This window comes from Chiloscyllium plagiosum, unplaced genomic scaffold, assembly GCF_037043375.1.
Source record: "Chiloscyllium plagiosum isolate Xiang-an unplaced genomic scaffold, Cpla_swu_hap1 HiC_scaffold_19, whole genome shotgun sequence".
NCBI lineage: Eukaryota > Metazoa > Chordata > Chondrichthyes > Orectolobiformes > Hemiscylliidae > Chiloscyllium > Chiloscyllium plagiosum.
In genome coordinates, this window is record NW_028270157.1 from 20302729 (window position 1) to 20326872 (window position 24144).

At 44.7% G+C, this 24144-nt stretch overlaps 2 protein-coding genes across 5 annotated transcripts in view; both read left to right on the top strand.

The window, feature by feature from the left end:
* LOC122559782 (plakophilin-2-like) overlaps positions 1-4563 on the top strand; it is a 54439-nt gene extending 49876 nt beyond the window's left edge. For all 4 annotated transcript variants that reach the window (XM_087997095.1, XM_043709799.2, XM_043709798.2 and 1 more), the window contains 2 exons: positions 169-256; positions 2697-4563. In XM_087997095.1, coding sequence (XP_087853221.1) covers positions 169-256; positions 2697-2780 — 172 coding nt within the window. In that variant the 3' untranslated portion in view covers positions 2781-4563. The remainder of the gene's footprint in view (positions 1-168; positions 257-2696) is intronic.
* Positions 4564-16003: 11440 nt separating this feature from the next.
* LOC122559396 (thyrotropin subunit beta-like) lies at positions 16004-24144 on the top strand. Its single transcript, XM_087996896.1, has 3 exons — positions 16004-16084; positions 19764-19926; positions 22945-24144. The coding sequence occupies exons 1-3, from the start codon at positions 16077-16079 to the stop codon at positions 23221-23223; spliced, it is 450 nt and encodes a 149-aa protein (XP_087853022.1). The 5' UTR covers positions 16004-16076; the 3' UTR covers positions 23224-24144.

Here is a 24144-nt window from a genome sequence, read left to right on the forward strand (position 1 = left end):
TGTGGAGAGGAGGGGAGTGCATATAAACCCCAGGCCGTTCAGGAGCGGGTTTGGAGACAGCACAACACTGCTTGGGAACCAGTGGGAGTGCAAGGCTCATTTCTGTGCTGTAAATGGTTTATAAGATTCCAGTGTGCGATCTGAAACTTTGGTGCCTCTATTTTCCAGTAATGTTACCACCCCAGCTGGAAATGCTGCCTCCAACCTGCTGTACAGCCTATGGTTACATCGGGACCTTCACAGTATCTACAAAAAGGTGAGCTTTATGAACTGTTTCCACGGGATTATTTCCCCTGGTTTCCCTTTGCGTCATTGCTGATGTCGTTTTGCCTCAAGCTAGGTGCTAATCCCCAGAGCAGGGTGTCGAGGTCACATCACAATTAAATAACTTCTCCTCTCACCCAGGCCGATTCTAATTTACATACCGACTCTTCATATCGGTGCAGATGGAACCCATTTCTCATGTGCTGTATACTTGAGAAAGTCCTCATCTTGACTTTAAATCGTTCCTTGGCCTTGCCACTTCCTTATCTCTGTAACTTCCTGCAAACGTACTACCCTCTGGGACATCTGCATTGCTCTCATTCTGAACTCCTGGTGTTCCCTCCATTTTAATCACTCTGTCACTGAAGGTGGGGTCTGCAGCAGCCTGGGTCCTGAGCTTTAGAATTCCCTCTGAAAAGCCTCTTCCTGGTCCCTGACTCTCCACTGGGGGTGAAGGGCGCATTGCAGTTCTGACTTTACAAAGAATCCGTGTCAATCCAGTAGATCCGGGATTTCTTGCTGCTGTTGTGGAGGAGGAATCCTTGGAATGGCTGCAAGAGATAAGAAAAACTGCCTGGTCTACGCGCCAACCATTCCCAGCATCCTCTACTAGCTGCCCCATCCCCCTCACCCCCAGCCCCTCAGGAGAGGGGTCAGGGCCATTGGTAAAAATGATTTGCAATTGGAATTAAATAATTTATTTAAAAGATTTTGGCCTGATACTCATCGTAGTGTATGGAGACGGTCAGTTACCTGGGTAGCGATGCCAATAGTCTGGGTTCAATTCCCACAATACCAGAGGTTACCATGGAAGTCTCAGCTTTACCCCTGCAGCGACCTCATCTTCAGCTTTGTGCAGGGTTGCTTTCTCATTGGAGAGAGAGATGACTGGTGGTGATTTAACCTGAGGGACAGCACACCTCAGGCAAGGGAGGGTCCTTCATGATCACCTCAGCCGGTGTGGGAATTGAACCCCCGGTGTTGATATCACAAACCCACCATCCAGCCAATTGAGCTAACTGATCTAGGAAAGCAACTGGGCAATCTGCTCAATCGGCAGGGAAGTGAAACTGGTTCACTGATGTCCTTTGGGGTTGGGAAACTTCCATCCTTGCGTGGTCCCAGTTTACAAGTGACTCGACTCCCACTCTGTGTGCTTGATGTTTTGTGCCCTCTGACCTTGCCTCACAATCGGGGTCTTGAGTAAAGGGTGGGGTGAGGTAATTTGTAAAGATGGGGGAGGGGGGGGGGGTGTAACTTCAGGAACTGGCCAACAGGGGGCCCACTGTGCCTGGCCCGAGGTCTGGGCTGTTCTGCTCAGATCAGAGTGGGGCTGTGGGTCAGGGCTCTAGCTCGAGCTGGAGGGAGGAGGGGCTGTAGTGCGGAGATCCCAGCCTGACGGGGCGTGGCCTCAGGAGGGGGAGTGGTGTGAGGGGGATCTGAGGAGGCAGCAGCAAGGGCTTGGGCCAGAAACAGCACGGGGCATGTGATCCCTGCTTCGGGCATTGCCTGGCCAACTATTCAGTTCCATCCATTTTAAAAGCTAGATTATAGTGGTGCGGTAAAGTCACTGGATTAATACCCAGAGGCCCAGGCTAGAGCTCCAGAGTCACTAGTTCAAATTCACAACAACTGGTGAAATTTAAACCTGATAAGTAAAAGCTAGTCTGTGTTGGTGACCAAGACAACGATCAGTGATTGTTGTCAAAACCCATCTGGTTCACTAATATTATTTTGGGAATGACATCTACCTCCTTTAGCCAGTCCGGCCTACATGGGGCCTGAAGTTCCCTCTGAAAAGACTGAGCAAACCACCCTAATAAATAGGGATTGCCAACAGATTCTGGCCTTCTCAGTGATGCCCACATCGTCACGGCACAGGAGGTGGCCATTCAGCCCATCTGTGTTTGCATCAGCTCTTTCACAGAATGAACAATATAAAAAAAGTGGCAAAGGGTGTTCTCTTCAGTATCCTGCCTCAGTCAGCATAATTGAAACAGAATCCCAACTCATTATTACATTGCTGTTTATAGTTAAAAACCACACAACACCAGGTTGTAGTCCAACAAGTTTATTTGGAAGCACTAGCTTTCAAGGCACTGCCTCTTCAGCAGGTGGTTGCTTGATGAAGAGGCAGCGCTCAGAAAGCTAGTGCTTCCAAATAAACCTGTTGGACTAGAACCTGGCGTTGTCATTTTTAACTTTGTCCACCCCAGTCCAACACCATCACCTCCACATCATTGCTGTTTATGGCAGCTTGCTGTGCACACATTGGTGGCTGGGTTGTTCACACTACAACAGTTGCCACTTTGCAAATAAAGTCGTTCATTGGCTCTTTGGGATTCCCTGAGGTTGACAGAGTATTATAGGAATGTGGGACCATTCTTCTCTGCTCTGTTACTTATTGAGAATTTGCTTTGTTTAATTCGAAGGCTGGATTCACCAAGTCAGATTTTATCAATAACCGAACGACAAAGGCCTATCATGCAGCTCGTGAACGGAAGTCGTTTTACTGAGATTGACAGAGACAGCGATGACGCCAACAAGCCCCTTTCCCATGAGGAGGGGGAAGAGTTTACTTTTGGGGAGGACCCACATTTCCTTGGCTGGCGTTATCCAGGCAGTGATACAGGTCAGGGCTTTACCGAGTTCAACTCCGTGCTGAGTAACAGCTCCTTCATTCCGACTGCCAGGTGGACTACTGCTGCTCTATAGCCATGACCCGAAGGTCAGACAAGCTGTTAAACACTGAAAACAACAAATGCTGGAGATGGCAGTATCCATGGAGAGAGAGCAAGCTAACGTTCCAAGTGTGGATGACTGGTTAACACCCTCCAGGCAACACATGACAATGGATTAGCATTCCACCTACAAATCCTCAAATTCCCAGGAAGAAAAGGAACATTATTGTGCTGGGCAGCTTGTATCTGAACTACCACTGGCTCCACTGTGCCATTACCGTGTTGAGAAGGAGACTTGATACCTAATTATAGCATACCTGCTCTGTTTTAGCTGTACAAATACATTGACTGGGTTAGCATTTCAATGTCTGACAGTGCCTTTTAGAATATGCAAATTACTCATTTATATTTATCAGGGTTCAGTCTCTAAAGTGAAAGATTTCTTTTCACTAATTGGGTCTTGGAATGCAAATAAATGGCAGGGGTGTCATTTATTGCCCATCCCTAGTTGCCCTTGAGAAGGTGTTGGTGAGCTGCCTTCCTGAACCACTGCTGTAGATGGACCCACGATGCTGTTAGAGAGGGAATTCCAGGATTTTGACTCAGCGACAGTGAAGGGACAGCAACACATTTTCAAGTTGGGAGAGTGAATGGCTCAGAGGGGAACTTGCAGGGGGGGTGGTGTTCCCATGTATCTGCTGACTTTGTCCTTCCAGACGGAAGTGGCCGTGAGTTTGAAAGGTGCTTGCGACATAGAAATCTAGGATGTGAGGGACAGACAGGAGAATGGGACAGATTGCATTGTCCTTTCAGAGTTTGAGCTTAAGCTGAGCAGTCTCCTTCTGTTCTATAAGATTCCATGACCTAGAACTTGTGACTAGTGCAGGTGGGGAGGGGGAGGGGGTGGGGCTGTGTGTGTGGGCGCGCAGTGACAGTCAAATGTAACGTTATTGATCAGCCAGTTGGGAGCAAGACATGTTTTGAAATGAAAGCATTCAACACTTCCCTTTCAGGTCCCTTGACAGGGGATCAGTTTTGATGGGATTCAGGCTGATCCTATTTTATCGCAGGGCACAGACATTGCAAACTTTCTAAAGGGACCCCTAAGGGGATAATGAGCCTGCATATTTGCATGTGGAGTAGAGGCCAATTACCCACTGGGTGCGCGTGATGGGGGAGCCAGCCTTGTGTAACTTGGCAGCGGTGCTGAGAGACGCTGCCATTAGCACCCACCACTTTGGTTTCTTAGGTAGTGCATTTTCTGCTTTGTACTATGGTGTTAAAACCCTCTTTTCTCTGACTCTGAACAGAAAGCTCATCCATTGAAAGTTGAAGGCTTTGATTTCGTTAGCTTATTAATCTGCGTGTAGATTTTACATCCCAGTGGGTTTATTTGGGGAAGGTAGCCTAGGGGAGGATCCTTGGAGGGGATTAAGAGGATCATTTTTCTCAAGAAAACATAAAACCAGTGTGTTTTTGGATTGAGCCTCTGGAATTGGGTGTGTGTGAGTTCAATTTATTTGGTGTCTAAAACGTAAACAGTCTTTTGGACATTATATGCTGTGCAGTCGGTCTGACACGACTGCATTCTTCAGCTGAATAAAACTTGCCTCGTTCACTGAATGTGTGATGCTGCATTTGTGAAAGTGGGAACACCTGAGTGGATAGAGCTGCACGCCTCGACACATTCTGGCTGGCAGTCAGTGGCTGGATGGAGGCGGCGTGTATTTTAGAGAGAGAGGAGCTGTCTGTGCTCTGACTGAAGAGCTGAGAGCTGGCTTGATCAATGAAAGCCTGTAGAATGACCAAGGGATTCCGATAGAAGGAGAAACCAGTTCCTGTGGCTGATAAGGGTCATCATAAGGAACAGCATGATAGCTCAGTGGTTAGCACTGCTGCCTCACAGCGGCAGCAAAGCCAGGTTCGATTCCAACCTCGGGTGACTGTGTGGAATTTGCACATTCTCCCCATGTCTGCGTGGGTTTCCTCTGGGTGCTCCAGTTTCCTCCCACAGTCCAAGGATGTGCAAGTTAGGTGAATTGGCCATGCTAAATTGCCCATAGTGTTCAGGGATATGTAGGCTGGGTGCATTAATCAGGAGTAATGCAGAGTAATAGGGGAATGGGTCTGGGTGGGATATCCTTTGGAGGGTCAGTGTGGACTTGCTGGACCAAAGGGCCAGTTTCCACACTGTAGGGATTCTAAGTTATTTCAATGCAACCTACCTGCAATCCTGACTGTCCACGTGATCAGTTTACGATTGAGGTGTTTTCCTATGAACCCTCCCAAAACCTGTAAAGCAGGTTTGGAAAGGTCGAGCGTCAGCAGTTCGGCAGAAGTAATCCCACCGGACAAATAAATATTCAGTCTTTATTTTCGTGATTGCTTGCATGTTGCAATTAACAGCATATTCAGGCAGCTTTAGGACAGTTGCAGAAGATGTTTGTCTGGGTCCTTTCAGTTGGGGGAAGTGCACAGCAAGATCCCAGCCGTGTTGCTGATTTGCCCAGTTGTTTTGAATTCTGCCACAGTCAAGCGGGTACCAGATGCTCATCCCACCCTCCCAGAGGTGGGATGAGTTAGGGCAGCTGGTCAATGTGAGATTTTCTAATTAGCCCGCATTAGGCCTTGTATAGACCTATTCCTCCTGAAGGCTAAGGTATTGGTGCAGACAATGTTCAGAATGGAGCTAATTTCAGCCAGAGGCCCTGAAACTCATACCACGGTCTCTTTTCCCCACTGCACAAGGGAGCTTTGAGCAAAGATGACAGTTGGAAATTGCCTTTTCTATTTTCATCAAGGTAAAGCAAGTCCAACATGGATCATGTGGGCATACACTACCCTCAATGTTCAATGCCTGGCAAATGAAAGCTGACACATTAACAGGACTGCTGGCATTGTACCAGCCTGCTGCCTTAAGGCTGGTATATCTGTGACAATGAAACCTGAAGCAATGAGAGTGACTCCACCCTCTCAAATCCTTTAAAACTGACTTAACAAAACAAAGCGTGTAACTTGATCAATCTCACCAAACGACAGGTTCATCTTGTGCGACGACAATAAAGCTCACCAGCAGGTGTACTAAGATTTAAAGATTTATTTAATTCCAACTTTTACAAATTCCATTAAAGCTTACATCCCATCCTGTGAGCGGCTGCTTTCGTTGCACCATGTTCATAGAAGCTTACATCCAGAAGCAGGCCATTCAGTCCATCTTGCCGCTTCTGACTCCTCATCCGATTTGTCCCAATTTACAAAGTTCGTAAACTTCCCTGTCTTTCAGAGACAAGTTGATGGCTTGACCAGGTTTCACTGTAGGTTTGCTCGCTGAGCTGGAAGGTTCATTCCAGACTTTTCGTTGCCCTACTGGGTAACATCTTCAGTGCACCTCTGGCGAGGCACTGCTGATAAACCATGCTTTCTATTTATACATTTTGGGTTTCTTTGGGTTGGTGATGTCATTTCCTGTGATGACATCACTTCCTGTGGCAAAGTCACTTCCAGTTCCTTTTCTCAGGGGTATAACTCGATGTGTTAGACACAAACATATTGAGTTAGACTCCATCTACCACCCCCTGAGAAAAGGAACAGGAAGTGACTTCACCACAGGAAATGACATCACCAATCCAAAGAAACCCAAAACATAAATAGAAAGCAGGAATTATCAGCAGTGCTTCGCCCAGAGGCCCACTGAAGATGTTACTTAGTAGGGTGATGAAACATCTGGAAGTGAACCTTCCAGCTCAGTGAGCAAACCTACATCCAAAACCTCTCTTGACTCTTTCTGATAAATGACACGCAAGCCAGAGGAAATATTTTTCTGGTATATCATGAAGCTTGACAGCATCCAGGATGTAAGTGCCCACTTGACAGGCACCACCAACAACCACTCCCTCCACCACCAATGCTCAGTAGTAGTAGTATGTACAATTTACCAGAGGCACTGCAGCAATTTGCCAAAGATCCTCAGACAGCAGCTTTCAAACTTACAACTGCTTCCATCCAGAAGGCCAAGGACAGCACGTAAAAAAGGAACGGCATCACCTGCAAGTTCCCCTCCAAGCCACTCACCATCTCGACTTAGACATTTATCGCTGTTAGTTCAGTGTCGCTGGGTCAAAATCGTGGAATCTCCTCGCTAATAATACTGTGGGTCAACCAACAGCAGGTGGACTCTAGTGGTTCAAGAAGGCAGCTCATCACACCTTCTCAAGGGGCAACTAGGGACGGGCAATAAATGCTGTCCATCCAGCGATGCCCACATCCCACGAATGAATTGCTATTAAATGTATCCCCTCTGATTATTCACTCATGTACTATTGGAATAAAAGTGCCTATCCTCCAATTTGTGCACCTCTTAATCTTCTCCACCTTAACCAGTTCCCTGTCTGTCTTCACTGTTCCAAGGAAAATAACTCCAGCCTGTACAATCTTTCTTCATAGTGCAGGCAGCATATTGGTAAACCTCCTTTATCATTTGACATGTTCCTTTTGAAGATACAATGCAGAAAACAGAAATGAAATGTGAACAATAACCTAATCTGAATATTTATCTGTCTTGCAACGTTATGCAAGTCCTTGAGTTGCATTTCTTGCTTCTGGGTCAGTGGCTGAAACTCTCAATGAATACTTATCAAATACCCCATTCTGCTCACCTTCCTTATTTCATAGACTTTCACCATTTGCACATCCCTTTGCAATATGCCCTCTAATCAGCAAAACAGCCACAATTCTCTCCCGTTAAAAAACTCGCCTGCAAATTGTCTAATACTCTCACGCTCAACTGCACTCAGTACCTGGGCACATATCTCAGTGTCAAAGTGAATTAATTATACCACTCTCTTGTCAAAATCTTTTAGTCTGTTCCCACCCCATTTCCACCTAGCTCTTGCCTTAAGGGTGTTGTGTTGGAACAGCAAAGGTGGTTGAAATAAACCACAAATGATTCCAAACGTGAAACCGCTTGTGCATCCGAATTGTTAATCAAACCATGAGCTATTCCATTTTGAAACCTGGGAGTAGCAAACACATCCACCTCTTTAATAGCTCAGCCTGAGTGACGGCTGTCAATGTGTATTACTGTCAGACTGGATCAGGAAGCTTCTTGGAATTAGAAGCAGAAACTGTTGGCAACACTTAGCAGGTCAAGCAGCGTCTGTGGAGACAGATATAAAAGTTAACATACCCGGGCCATCGAGTCATGAGATGTCACAGTGAATCCTTTGTACCTCTGCCAGCTCTTTGAAAGAGATTCGCAATAAGTCCTACCCTCCCCTGCACTTTCCCCTTGGCCTTGCCAAGATAGGAGCAGGATTACAAAATTTCTAATGAAGGGCTTTTGCCCAAAATGTCGATTCTCCTGCTCCTCGGATGCTGCCTGACCTGCTGTTCTCCAGCACCACTCTAATCTAGACTCTGCAGTCCTTACTTTCGCCTAGGAACAAGAGTAGGCCATTCAGCCCATCGAGACTGCCCTGCCATTCAGGACAATCATGGCTGATTGAGCACATCACTGCCTTTTGCCCACTTTATCCCCATAAACTTTCTGTACCGATGGTATTCAAAAATTGATTGACCTCCATCTTAAACACAGCAAAGTTAGAGCTTCCTCTGGAGTCAAGAATTCCAAGGATTCAAAGCCCTCTGAGTGAAAACCAAATTCCCATGTTAGTCTGAAGTGGCATGCCCTTATTTTTAATTTGTGTCTCCTGACTTCCCGCCCATTGGCACTGCCTCACCCACATCTACCCGGCCTCTCCTTTTAAGTATTTTGTAGGTTTCAATGAGATCACCTCTTGTTCTTCAATAATACAGACCCAATTCACCTAATCTGCCCAGTCATTTTCCTTTTTTGTGTTTTTAATCAATTTCTCTTGAAAGTTCCTATTTATTCTGCTTCAGGCAGCACACTCCAGATCATAACATTTCACTGTATTAAAGAAAATATTCTCCCTTTCACCTCTGGTTGTTTCATCACCTTGGATCTGCATCTTCTGTGATCTATCAGGGCAAACAGTTTTCCCTTATTAAAGAAATGTCAACAAGAGTCATCATAAACTAATTAGGAAGAGGATACATACGGTTTTATAAAAGCTAAAATTGCATCTCAGGTTTATGAGGATGTAACTAATTGGGGAGATAAAGGAGACCCAGTAAATGTACTGTATTTGGATTTGACAAAAGGTTTTTGACAAAATGCCACATAAAACCCAGCTACAAATGAAATACTACAAATATCCCCACATAAAACCAATCACAGAGTGGTTGAAGGTGAGTTATAGTCGGGGTGTGAATGTGACATACTGTGGAGTAGCTACAAACAGCAGATGAATCTGAGCTGTTCCTACTCCAGGACCAATATTCGTTTCCAGAGGTACAGTGCCCAGAATTTGTGATCTCCCAGAGGCAAGCCCTAAGTGAATGCAGAGGGTTATCAATGTCCTTCATCGATGAGTCTCAATTGGCCTCAGCTCTCAGCATGACACAGCTAATATACGCACCACCCTCTCTATGAAAATGTTGCTTCTCAGGTTCTTAATCATTGTCCTCTCACCTTAAACTTATGCTTTTCAGTTTTGGACTCCCCACCTTAGCTATTCACCTCATCCAGCACCTCATGATTTTATAAACCTCTATAAGATCACCCCTCAGCCTCCTATACTCCTCGGAAAGAAGTTCCAGCCTATCCAGCCTCTCACAGAGTCATATAGTATGGAAACACACCCTTCAGTCGAACTAGTCCACACTGACTAGTCCTCCGACTTGCATGCATTTGGCCCACAACCCTCCAAATCTTTCCCGCTCATGAACCTAACCAAATGTCTTTTAAATGTGTAACTGTACCTGCATCTACCACTCTCCTTATAACTCAAATCCATCAGTCTCAGTAATATCTTTGTAAATCATTATTTGCACCCTTTCAGTTTAGTAACATCCTTCCTATAGTTGGGCAAAAGGAATTGTATGAAATTCTCCAAAGGTGGCCTTACCAATGTCGCACACAGCTGTAACCTGAAATCTCAACTCCCATTCTCCTGAAGAAGGGCTTATGCCCGAAACATCGATTCGTCTGTTCTTTTGATGCTGCCTGACCTGCTGCGCTTTTCCAGCAACACATTTTTAAGCGCCCATACTCAACGCTCTGACTGATGAAGGTAAATGTGAAAACACCTTCTTCACCATCCTGTCCACCTGTGACGCCACTTTCAAGGAAATACGTACCTGCACCTGCAGGTCTCTCTCTGTTCAACAATTCTCTCCAGGGCGAAAGTGAGGACTGCAGATGCTGGAGACCAGAGTTGAGAGTGTGATGCTGGAAAAGCACAGCAGGTCAGGCAGTATCCAAGGAGCAGAAGAGTCAACGTTTCAGGCAAAAGCCCTTTACCAGGAATGAGGGCTTCGGGGCATTCCTGATGAAGGGCTTTTGTTTGAAACATTGACTCTCCTGCTCCTCGGATGCTGCCCGACCTGCTGTGCTTTTCTAGCACCACACTCTCGACTGAATTCTCCCCAGGGCCCTACCATTAACTATAAAGTCTTGCCGTGGTTTGTCTTACCAAAATGCAACACCTCGTGCTTATCTGCATTAAACTCCACCTGCCATTCCTCAGGCCACTGGCCCAATCAATCAAGAGCCTGTTGTACTCTGGAATCACCTTCTTCACTGTCCACTATACCATCAATCTTGGTGTCATCCACTAATGTACTAACAATGCTTCCTACGTTCTCATCCAAGTCAATTATATAAATGATGAACAACAGTGGACCCAGCACTGCTCCTTGAGGCACGGCACTGGTCACAGGCCTCCAGTCTGAACAACAACCTTTCCTACCACCCTCTGTCTCCTATCGTCAAGCTGATTTTGTATCCAATTGGCTAGCTCTCCCTGGATCCCATGTGATCTAACCTTACTAACCAGTCTACCATGCAGAACCTTGTTGAAGGCCTTACTAAAGTCCATGTAGACAACGTCTACCACTCTAACTTCACATATATGCTAGACCGTTACTGAATCCAATGATTTTTTTTTAACCTGACAATCAGCCACAGTTTCATGGTCTTCATTAAGACTTTTAATTCCAGATTTGTGATGCATTCAAATTCCATCACCTGCTGTGACAGGATTTGGATCTGGTACCCTGGAACATGACCAGAGTCCCTGGATTGATAGTTTAATGACAATACCAGGAGGCCATCACCTTCCCTTAACCATACCATCATTGATGCCCTAACCTTCTCCTATCCTTCCTCATCCCCCAACTCAATCAGCATTCCCTGTATTCCCAACTCACTCACATTCTTGACTTCTTCCCCATTGGAGTGGGGTCAGAAACATGGAGACAGAATCCTTCCCCTGCTTTCTGTGTCTATTTAAGAGACACCTCCAGCTCCAGTCTTCCTTTTTCCAGGCAGGTAGATTCCCAGTTTGTGTATTTTTTCCAAACAGAACCCTTGTAATTGTTTTTATGCACTTTCTCCAGAGTCCTTTTAGTAAAATGGCAGCCAGAATAGTACACAATATTGTTTTAACCAACTCATTCGGACATCTTGTGACTCATCACTGGAACAGGGGGGTCTTGAACCCAGGTCTCCTGGGTCAGAGATGGGGACACTATGACTACTTCACAAGATCTCTCACCATGTTGTACATGGGCCTGTAAGGATCTGTAAGGGGCAATGCTGAGGAGTGTGTTAAGTGCCACCCATGATGGCAATGCCATGTGGAGTTGTGTACAAAATGGCACGGGATCCCGAAAGACTGAGACTCAGTCCCCCTCACTCCCCACCTGCACCTCTCTATGTCTCTGTGAACAATGCCTGTCACCTGTATTGAGCTCGTAACATGCAACAAGCTAGGTTTTTTTTTTCTTTTTTTTACCCCCCACACTACTGCCTAACCGCCTATTTTTTCCCCAGCACCCCAGCACCTGTGTGTGCAGGTGTGAGACACAGTGAGAGACACAAGGTGCACGAATCTTTATTCAAATATCCACCACCACGAAGAAAGGAAACATCCGAGTGGCAAGTGACAAGCAGTGCCCTTCACATCAAAGGGCAATGCTGCGTGATCAAACAGTGAAGGGGAGGGTAGGGACTAAATCAAAATAGAGTTGGAGGGGGAAATAATACACTCCACTCCCTGCGGCGCCCACCTCTCCCTGAACAACTCCAGGGTGTTGGTGGAGACCGCGTGCTCCTTCTCCAAGGACACCCGGGCTCTAATGTAACCGCGGAAGAGGGGCAGGCAGTCGGCCCTAACGACCCCCTCCACGGCCCACTGCCTGGACCTGTTTATGGCCAATTTGGCCAGGCCCAGGAGCAGACCCACGAGGAGGTCTTCAGACCTGCGCTAAACTAGGTCTTGTTTTTTTTTATTAACCCCCACACTACCACCTAACTGCGGTAGTGCTTATTTTTTCCCCAGCACCCATGTTGTGTGTGTGCAGGTGTGAGACACAGTGAGAGACACAAGGTGTACGAATCTTTATTCAATTAAACTAGGTCTTGTTAACTCTAACAGGCTTCTTCTCATTGGGCCAGGGGTTGGTCTCCAATGGGAGCTTGTACAGAGGATGGCAGCAGCAATGAACTTCATCATGGGGAGCAGCCCCTACAGAACAGTCAATTACTCCGAACAGAGTCAAATCCGATCTGAGTGATATTCCCTCCCCAACTTTCCCAACCTATCCATCTAGAAATGAGACTTTGCGCCTGCTTTTATCCATGGATTTTCTGACTGTGCTCTTATTTGGACCGATTTGCACATTTGTGTTGGCAGATCCCTTTACTCCCTCCCTTTGCCCCATCTTCTTTTACAAATAATTTTGTCACTTCATCTCTCTTAGCAGGACAGAAAGCTCACATTTATCTTACATTGAGACATCATCCCAAACATCTTGCCTTTGGACAGAATAAACAGACTCCTTCACGAATGTGCCATAAAGAAGCAAACACCTCCCTCTTGTGGTTTAAAGATGTTACTTCTCCGCTCAGGTCCATTCTGCTGTGGATGTTGTCAGGGGTGTAAAAACAATGACTGCAGATGCTGGAAACCAGATCCTGGAGTAGTGGTGCTGGAAGAGCACAGCAGTTCAGGCAGCATCCGAGGAGCAGTAAAATCGACATTTCAGGCAAAAAGGGTTTTTGCCCGAAACGTCGATTTTACTGCTCCTTGGATGCTGTCTGAACTGCTGTGCTCTTCCAGCACCACTAATCCAGGATGTGGATATTGTCAGTCAAACACCAACAACAAGTTCACTGAGTGACTCAGAGCAATGCAGAGGGCAGTCACAATGGGCAATTAAATGCTGGTCAGCCAGTGACACCCATGTCCCACAAATGGATAATTTTAAAAAATCATCCCCACTTGCAGGGTTCGGGTCACGGGTCTGCGATGAACTGAAAGTCACAGGAGAAAGTTATAGCCTGTAGACAAGGGGAAGGTGTAATTCAATGGGTAGCTCACTTGCCTCTTAGTCAGAAATTTGTGGATTTGAGACCATAATGAAGCATTCAGCACAAAATTCAGGCTAACACTACAGTACTGAGGGAGTGCTGCACTGTAGGATGGTCAGTACTGAGGGAGTACTGCATTGTCAGAGGGTCAATACTGAGGGAGTGCTGCACTGTCAGAGGGTCAGTCCTGAGGGAGTGCCACACTGTCCGAGGTTCAGTCCTGAGGGAGTGCTGCACTGTCAGAGGGTCAGTACTGAGGGAGAGCCAAAGTGTGAGATGCTCAGATCTGAGGGAGTGCCGCACTGTCAGAGGGTCAGTACTGAGGGAGAGCCAAAGTGTGAGATGCTCAGATCTGAGGGAGTGCCACACTGTCAGAGGGTCAGTAACTGAGGGAGTGCTGCACTGTCAGAGGGTCAATACTGTCATGTGACATTGGGACAGTGTGTTAAAAATAATCCCTATTATTCCCAGAGTCATCACAAATGTAAAGATCAAAATAAGATGTATCCCCTATTTACCTTGACGGACAGTCACCAGTTGATAGAAAGCATGGTTTCTGTGCTTAACAAGAATTATTACTTATTAAACGAATTAAACTCAAGTGTGAGGTAAACAGTTATAAACTGCTGCCATGTGACATTCTAAATTAAAACTATAATCCCTTCGAAACTTTGCTTACACTCACACAGACAGGCATAGAGTCAGAGAAAACAACATACAAGGGAGGGGTAACATGAGAAGAACGGTTTAGTCGATTTTATTCACTAATTCTGTTGAGTTGGCCCTTGCTGATCTGAAAGCTTATTCTCGTTTTCCCTTTCTGAATGCTTCCATTGGTTCGCAAGAGGCATAGGGTAACTGGTTCACTTGTAAAAAGTCTCTGATTTAGCAATTTAAAGTCATAGCTTACAGAAACTGCTGAAGAAAAGGTTAATGTTTTTTTCAAGTTTAAAGTGAGCTTTGATTGCAAAGATCAGTGAGACAGTGCATGAACTGGAAACCCTTCTCTGTATCATGTTCTCACCCCCTAGCCGTGATCAAATGGCAGCGCAGGCTCATTGGGCCAAATGGCCTAATTCTGCTCCTATGTCTTATTGTATAAAGACTAATATTTAATAGTTGGCAGACAAAAGACCTTCATTATTGATAACTGGTCACTAGTCCATAGACCAATTAAAATGTATTGCCAACTGAATACAGAACACCTGCTCATCTGCATCCACTTCAATTCCTGCTTGTTTAGTCAGTTATTGACCATGCTTGCCATAATTGTCAGGTTACTGACTTTCAAACTACGCAGCCATCCTTTTGGAGACACTGGTTTTAAAACAATTATCATTTCAATCTGCAATTTTGAAAAGCGCAGAAATAAAATTACAAGGTTCCTGATGAATATAGATGACCTGGATCTTGGTGTGAAGGGGAAAGTGACAAAAATTGCAAAATTACATAAAGCTGAGAAAACTTGTCAGGTATGAGCAGGAGAGTGTGGAACTTGAGAAGAACACAGACAGGTGGGCGGAGTGGACGGATAGGTGGCAGATGAAGTAGTTCAAGACAGGGAATTGTGTGGTGATGCATTTTGATCAGAAGAACATTGTAAGACCAATATAAAATGGATGGTTCAATTTGAAAGTAAGTGCAGGAGCAGAGGAACCTGGGTCCAGACATGTACAGATCATTGAAGGTGGCAGGTCAGGTGGAGAGAGAAGAAATAAAGCAGTGTTCTCAGCTTTAGTAACAGGAAAGTAGTTTACAAACAGAAGGAGGTGATGTTGAACTTGTGCAAGATACTTGTTAGATCTCACCTGAACAATTGTACACAGTCGTGGGTGCCACGTTATCAGAAAGATGTGACTGCATTGGACAGAGTGCAAAAACAGTTCCAGGAATGAGAAACTTCAGTTAGGAGCACAGATTGAAGACATTGGGACTGTTTTCCTGGGAGAGAAGGCAGCTGTGAGGAGATTTGAGAAATGTTTTCAAAATCTTGAGTGGGCTGGTTACAGCAGAGGGGAAGAGGCAGTTCCCACTTGTAAAGGGACAAGAACAAAAGGGGCATAGATCAAAAGTGACATGCAGACAAAGCAAGAGTGCTGTGAGTATAAAAACTAAATCTCAGGTTAGGTTGTTAGAGTATGGAATACACTGTTCGGAAATGTGGTGGAGACAGGTTCAAATGATGCATTTGAGAGACCATTGGATGGTTATTTAAATGAAATAGAGTAGAAAGGTCTGGGAATAAACAGAAGATTGACACCAGGTAATGATACCCATTTGAAGAAGCAGTACTGTCTTGATGGGTAGATGGCCTCCTTCTCTGCTGCAACATTTCTTTGATTCTGTAGCAGTCATTTAGCGACTAACAGTTAAATATCTAGTGATTTTCTGAGTGAGGTATTGAGACAATTCTGGGAAACAGCAAGATAGGTGAAGGACACAAGGGGACAGTGTTTACTAAGCAGCTCTGTCACTTCTGGGCTCCGTTCAAGGTTAACTGTTTCAGTGACGCACTAAGTTCCCCTCAGGAATACGTTTCTGATCCCCAGTGCATTGAATTCAAAATTTCATCTACATTTCCAAATCCCCCCGGCTTCCATCTCAGTCTCCATGACTTTCCTCAGCTCCATATCCAGTCTTGATCGAGAAATCCGCAGAGATTTATACAAGACACGATGAGTTGGTAAAACTGTGAATTTTGTTTGTTAGGGAATGAGACTCCTGTCAGAGTTCACTTGGAGAGTTCTGTACAGCTCTGGGCACCACACTATAAGAAAGATGTGACTGCATTGGAGAGAGAGTTGCAGAAATGATTTGCAATATGTTTCCAGGGATGAGAAACATCAGTCTTGTGGATAGATTGAAGAAGTTGGAGCTGTTGTCTTTGGATAGAAGAGGTCTAAGAGGAGATCTGATAGAGATGTCCAAAACCTTCAGTAAGTTGAATGCCATGGATAGGAATAAGGACCAGTGAGTATAGATTTAAAATGGCTGGCAAAGAAGCAAATGTGATTTCTTATTGTTCTTCACAGGGCTAGGTCAGCATTTATTGCCCAGAGGACAGTTAAGAGTCAATGACATTGCTATCGGTCTGGAGTCACATGTAGGCCAGATTGGGCAAGGATGGCAGTTTCCTTCCCTAAAGGACATTAGTGAACCAGGTGGGTTTTTACCCAATAATCTGCAGTGGCTTCACAGCCATTCTTAGACTTTTAATACTACATTTTTATTGAATTCAAATTCCGCCATCTGCCACAGCAGAATTCGAATCACTCAGCAAGCAGTTAGGGTCTGATAGTGTAGCGGAAGCACGTCCAACCAGAGCATTCAAGAGGATATTGGATAGAACTAATGTGTAAAGATGTGGGGGAAAGGTGGGAGATTGGCTAGATAAATGGTGCTTATTTGAAGGGCTAGTGTAGTTATGATGTGCTGAATGGCCTCCTTCTGCACTGTCACACTGCCACCATTCTGTGATATCATACATTGCAAAATGCCACAAATAGCAATGGGACAGCTGAACCCACCATCTGTAGCAATCATTTCTTTGTACTTGGTTTTTGAAGAAGGATTCATGCCCAAAACGTCGATTCTCCTTCTCCTTGGATGCTGCCTGACATGCTGCGCTTTTCCAGCAACTTGGTTTTTGTGGCCTGGTTAGCTCAGTTGGATAGACAGTTAAGGTATAGTTCAGAATGATGGTGACAGCATGATTCAGTCCCCATTCTGGCTCAGTTAGACCTGGGAATTACCTCCTTGTCTCTTGCCCCTGAGGGTTAAAGGTAGCGACAAACCACCACAGATAATGCCTACTGGGAAAATGGCTCAGGATATAGCACCAGCAAACAATGAGACAAAAACCAGACTTTGGACAGAGCACATAGACAACTAAATTATACATCCAACTCCAAACTTTGTAGACAACTACAACAACTTGCATCCACATAGCACAGCTCAAGAACGTTATGGGTTCATGTTCAAGCCAGTGTTTATTCTCCATTGTTAATAGCTTGGGACACGGTGATGATGAGCTGTCTTCTTGAAACACTGCAGCCTGTGGGGTTCAGAGACAGCTACTGTAGGGAAGCTGTTTTGGAGGGAAGTCCAAGATTTTGATCCAGTGGCACTAAAAGAATGGCTGATATATTTCTGAGTCGGCTTGGAGGGGAACTTGCAGCTGGTGGTGTTCCTGTATATCTGACACTCTCGTCCCTCTAGATTGTGGATTTGGAAGGTGCTGTCTGAGGAGACTTAGAGTGGTACAGCATGGAAACAGACATTTCCATCCAACCTGGACCACACTGACCAGGTTCCCAAACTAAACTAGTTCCACTTGCCTCCAAAACCTCTCCTACTCATGTACTTCTTCCAAATGACCTTTAAACATTGTAACTGTATGTGCTTGGAGAGTTACAAAAATGTATCTCATATATGGTACCTCTCGCTGCCATGATTTTTCTGTAATGAATGGTTTAAACATTGAAAGTGGTGGATAGAGCCTCAATCAAGCAGGCGGCTATGTCTTGGATGCTGACATGTTTCTTGAGTGTTGTCGGAGCTGCCCCTACCCAGGCAAGTGGGAAATATTTTATTGCAAGATCCCGAGACTGTGGAAAGTATTTTATTAACAGAAGTTCTGTTCTTTTTCCCCAAATTCTGACTTATTGTTGCAGGCACAGCGTTTATGTGGCTGGTACAGTTCAGTTTCCCGAGTCTCAGTATTAGCCCAGAGGATGTTGATAGTGGGGGATATAGCTATGGTCATGCCACTGAATGTCAGTGGGTCATGGATAGGTATTTTCTTGTTGGAGATGGCCATGTGTCCAACCTTTTCTTAGCTCAAAGATCCTCAGAATGAAACTTTAACTGTTTCTGTGTTCCCAGTTCCTGTCTGTTTCTATATGCATCTTTATTACTTGATTACCGTTTCGCACAGGGATCAGTTCTCTCAGTCGGATCAGTCTGTGTGTAAACACAAAGCCACGTGCAGTAATTGTATCAATACCAATTAAGTTAGCTTGTTTTTAGTTATTAAAATGATTGTCTGTTTGGGATGATAGTAACTAATTTCCTTTCCACTGAGTCCTTGCTTTTAGAGATATTAATTATGTACTTCCAGCTAAATTAAATTAGCTTAAAGCCATAGATTGACTTAGCAGATGGGAAGCGTGTCACATCGCTTCTGTGTGGAGCTTTGAGATTAGACCCGAACCATTATAAAAATACTTGCAAGTTCTGTGAATCAGATGCAAGACTGCTGCCTTCAATTGCAGTACTTGATTGCAAGGTAATGTCACATCACTATTAACTGTTGGCAATCTTTCTCTTGTAGATTTTGCAAGTGTGCTACTAGAATTGTGTGAATGTATAATTCCCCTTTCTTGCTGTAAGTCTGACAGAGGTCAGTACTGTACTTAATTGCTTGAAGTCAAAGCTAGGGTGTAGGTAGAAACCAAGCGGCGTTCTGTGAGGAATTTGTTTGATGCCTCTGAATATCAGCAAACCTTGGAAGTTTTGTGAGATGAATTTGGATTCATATCATTATGCATTCTTAATGCATTAAACAACCTTCCAGTGTGATGAACTGACATTGTTTAATCCAAATGGTGAGTGCCTCCTCTTCAAATCTGATGTTTGCTTTATTTTTCCAAAGATAAAGTGTTTGTGGAAGTAACACAGTGTCTAAACTTCCCAAGTGATAATGCAGTGTCCACAACAATTTCAATGGTGCAGCCAACGTAGCTGTTACACAAAGGACAGTGAAAAATGCAGATGGTCTTCCACTTTCATGGTGTCAGCTGATGTTACCCCTTGTGCAGTGGTGTCTGCACTGATTGATTCTGAGACACGGGAATTGCTGGCAGCTCTCAATGGCAATATCTTTACAGGTCTGGGCTGTGTTTGACACGTACAACATGAACATACGTTATGTATGTTTAAGCTTTGCCACGATACCTGATGTAATCTACATGCAACCCAGCAGGAACCTAATGAACTTAAAATGAAATTCCAAACAGCCCCCTTGGTAGCGCAGATATTGAATATCACTAAAAACGGAGGCATGTTGATAAACGTTCAGCCTCACACTTCTCAGGACAAACACAAGAATGCCAAATTTCAATCACAACAATTTCTACTGCCGGCAATAAAAGCTGGTGATTAGTTGGCAACTCCATTCTGATTGGCTCAAGTGTTGCCACAGAGAAAGCAACTTTGAGTGCCCCGAGCAAAATTTGGCATTTATCCTGATGAGTGCAAGACAAAATGTTGTTTGAATATTGACAGAAACGCAGTCTTTGTCACAGTAAACATTGTGGCTGTGCTGATCTCTCTCTGTCTCTCTCTTTCTCTCTGTGTTGCAGTATGAACACCCTGCAGCTGCTGGCTCTCGTCCTGTCTTTGAGTTGCCATCAGGTTGTCTCCCAATGCTCACTGACCAGATTCGTGTCGTATGTGGAAAAGGAAGAATGCAGCCACTGTTTGGCCATCAATACCACCGGCTGCGCGGGTTTCTGCATCTCCCGGGTAAGGTGCAACAATAAGGGGAGTTAATGTCATTCTACATTGAGGATGAAGGTGACTTTCTGCACCTACTTGCTCTCTGGACATACCTAGACCCTGTCTAGCCCAAATCCCTGGCCAACAACAGCATCCTGGAGGAGAGGCAATGGCTGCCATAGCAATGGCACCCACCTTCGGCGTAGGATCACTGTTGGGTTGTGAGTCCTTCTGGGTTGGGGGTAACAGGGAGAGGGTGACTCTAGTGGACATTCTCCAACTCAGTGTCCATTCCCTCGACTGAGCATTGAGTGCCTTTGATGAAAGGGATCCCGATGCTGGTTTGAAGAGTTAATGTGTGCAAAACTGTGAATAGCCCCACAGACTGTGAGGAAGGACGTAATGGCCTCCAAGAGAGTGTGTATCAGTGATGTGTCGCTCGTTTCCAATGCTGAAATAGACAGACACTTGGTTGTTATCAGGGAGGTTGCTTGGTCACAGTCCTTCCTGAAGAGGGGTAACTCCCAGCACCGATGGTCTCAGGGCCTTCAGTGACCCTCAGAAAAGGGCTTCAATTAGAGGTGGAATGCGGGCAGAGACTAGAAGGTGGCAGAGAAACGGGGGCATCACCAAGCTGTGGAATGACATTCCCTTCCCTTCTCCAAGCCCATCACTGCTGGGAGCAGGAGATTCTGCCCAAAGTGCAGAATTACAAACAGAATCGATGGCAGATTGCAAAAGGGAAGCTCTTGACAAAGGAGCAAGTGCTAAGGCATTTACAATAGGCAGGTGGAGGGAATGTCGCCAGGTACTGTGGATAGACCCGGTGCACATAGTCTGTCCAATGTATCTCTCTCCGATTGTATCAAGTCCAGATGAGAAGGACCATTGAGCCAATTTTCCATACAGTTTGTCCTCTAACTGATACTCTGCTTCAGTGATTCCAGCCTGTTCTCATTACCAACCTCTCTGCAGCCAACTCCCAGCCACTGATTCCAGAGGAGCCTTGGTCTAAACTGTTGTTCCTCACTTTGTACCAATATCCTTTTGTCCGGTAGTCATAGTTTAATCATGAAATTGTGGTCAGGATTAACCATTTTCTAAAACTCTTCAAGTCTCTCTTCAACACTAACATGGTCATTAAAACCGACATCTTTGGCCAAGCATTTAATCAATTCGATTTGTAAACATTCTTCTGCTGCAGCTTCTTATAGATCCTCCTGCCAGATGTGCTGTCATGATGTGCCAGTCTTGTCTGTCTCACGGCATCCTCACAGACTCACTGTATCTCTCCTGTAACCGCCCTGTAACATCTACCCCACACCTAGGATGACGCCTCTTTCTGCTGTCCTCCATTTTGCCTCCAGGGTGACCTCTGTTGATTTGCAGCTCTGGTAAATGACTGAAGTACTGACATTATCTTTCCTGTGCGTCACGTTTTAGTTAATTTTACTCTTGCAATTTCAAGAACATTTTTGTTCATCTTATGATCTGAGAACGGAATTTTTTAACATACATCTTAGTATTCATATTTCAAAAACTAGATATTTTCTTATTGCCCAGGTTTCTGAGGCAGACAGGAGTGATTGAACCGAGCATCTTATGAGGTTTGTTTGTTTTAAGTTTGAGCTTCATATTGTCAACACATCCTTGACATTTACAAAATATGGCAATCTCTCTCCTTCTCCTGAATTCTATATCGCATCTGCCATCTTCAGTTATCTTTTGTGTAAACAGCATTTTTATTTTGCTGGACTAGGGACTTTAAAAGGGGAAAAGCTGTTGTGGAAGATGTGCTTCTTTAAAAAGAATGGGATATTGGTACTCGTTATATGATGTACCTGCAATGTTGCTGGATTTAAGCCTACTCAGCATAGTAACAGCTTCCTGATTGGTTCTTGGGTGAGAAGCTAATATAGCAGAAGCATCCAGCCTATGAAGGAGAAAATCTCTCTCTCGCGTTCTCCCATATGAAACAATTCCAAGTAGCCAGCTTCTTTCCATCTCTGCCAATTCCCTTCTTGAAACAGAGAAGGGAAAGACCGCATTCAGTGATTCTGAAAGGGTGAATCCTAAATTGGTGAATGAATGTGTCCACGTGTCCTCCTTGAGGAGGAGAAAGGAACCAGAATGGAACTGAAGGAAAACATTGCAACAGCTGCCTGTAACCCAGACTGCTACCAGAACCGTACTTCACTGACTTCCCACCCATAACGTTTGTCTCATTTTACATGCGTGGGATGTTTTTAAACGGGTGCATTGAATCTCTATGGTGTGCAAGCAGGCCATTTGGCCCATCAAATCCACAAGGCTGGACTTGAACCCGGGTCCCTGGTTCTGTGAAGCAGCAAAGCTAAGCACTGAGGCACCGTGCCACCCCGCCGAGTTTAAACCTTAGAAACTTTTGCAATTCGTGTTTCTTTTCTGAAATTGGTTAAAAACTATCAGTTTGCACCACACACAGTTTGTGAACGGCACAGTGGTTAGCACTGCTGCCTCACAGCTCCAGAGACCTAGATTCAATTCCCGCCTCAGGCGATTGACTGTGTGGAGTTTGTATGTTCTCCCCGTGTCTGCGTGGGTTTCCTCCGGGTACTCCAGTTTCCTCCCACAGTCCAAAGATGTGCAGGTCAGGTGAATTGGCCATGCTAAATTGCCCGTAGTTTTAGGTAAGGGGTAAATGTAGGGGTATGGGTGGATTACGCTTCGGCAGGTCGGTGTGGACTTGTTGGGCCGAAGGGCCTGTTTCCACACTGTAATGTAATCTAAAAAATCTAAATAGCTATTTTCTTAAGTACAGAAACATTTCAGTTTTCGCTCAGCGAGAATGTGTGCAGCAGGACACAAACCCGTCACTTTCTGATCTCAAGGTGAGAATGCAACCCACTGAGCCCAAGGCTGATACACATCTAAACTGACAGTGTTGCCAATTGTGATCTAAAGAGTGGAGCTGGCAACTAATTTCAAAGCATTTTTTTTAGCAATGTTAAGGTCTATTTATGGTCCGATGCATTGCCATTGATAATGAACAACGTCTTTTTACAGGATGTCAACACAAAGTCACTACTACCGAAGATTGCACTGGTCCAGAGTGTCTGCACCTATCGACATGTCAAGTACATTTCCATTAAACTTCCTGGATGCCCCCCAAACGTTGACCCCTTCTACAGGTTCCCAGTTATTCTCAGCTGTGTGTGTAGCCAGTGCACAACCGATACCACAGACTGCATCAATGGAGCTGATGCTTCCCTCGATTGCACCAAGCCACAATGGAGCATCCCCATCTCACATTCTCGCATCCTCCCCCTCTCAGGCAATGTATAAGAGCAGTAGGTGGCTCCTCCATTTTATAACATCTGCCACCCTGTATCTTAATTCCATCTACCTACATCAATTCCATAGTACATAATAGCCAAAAAGAAAATCTATCAATCACAGTTTTGAAACTTTTCATCGAACCCACACAGTAGGTTTAAGAGGAGAGTTCCAGATTTCCACTTCCCTTAGTGCGAACAAGTGCTTCCTGACATCTATTTTGAAGGTCATATCCTGTGTTCAAGAATTCCCCAGCACCAAATAAAAACCAAATCTTGATGTCTAGTCAACTGTCGTGAATCACTCCAAATCTCTAACATAATAAAAATATTACACATTTCCAAATTCTGTATATTCACAGCTTCTGTCCACAAGCTGTTGCACTTCTTACATTAGCACCAAAAATCATGGCAACATTGAACACTGAGAAGTGTTATATAATGAGAATTCCCTATTTAAACAATTCCCCATGGCTCTGTACAAGCAGCTGCTGTCACTGGCTAACTGTACAGCTCCATTTCTCCCTGTACTGCTGCTTCCAGTGGTGCCCTGTTCAGCAATACAAGAGATTTATTATACTAATAAAATCAATGTACCCATTTGTACATTCAAGAAATGAATAATTCTTGTAGTTTGAGGAATTGCAAAGATTATTTAAATCCAGTCCACACAGTTTGAGAATGGCAATGGAATTTAGTTTGTAAAACTATAGTTATTTTCAAAGAACAATATTGACTCTGGGTGATTGCCTGAGGAATACAAAGATGACTTTCAATTGAAACATTGTCTGTTTGTGCAGCTATTATACTAATCCCTTCAATGTATTGTTCCAATATTTGTTTCTTAGATTTATTACTCCTCTGAACTGATATTTCACATGCTTCAAAATTAATGAATTGTTCAAAATTGTCATTGTTCAAAATTTTCTGA

What these genes read in the sequence shown, in the direction of transcription:
- LOC122559396 (XM_087996896.1), top strand. An exon ending in CGGGTTTCTGCATCTCCCGG is followed by an intron (nt 19,927 to 22,944) that starts GTAAGGTGCAAC and finishes GTCTTTTTACAG; the next exon opens with GATGTCAACACAAAGTCACT.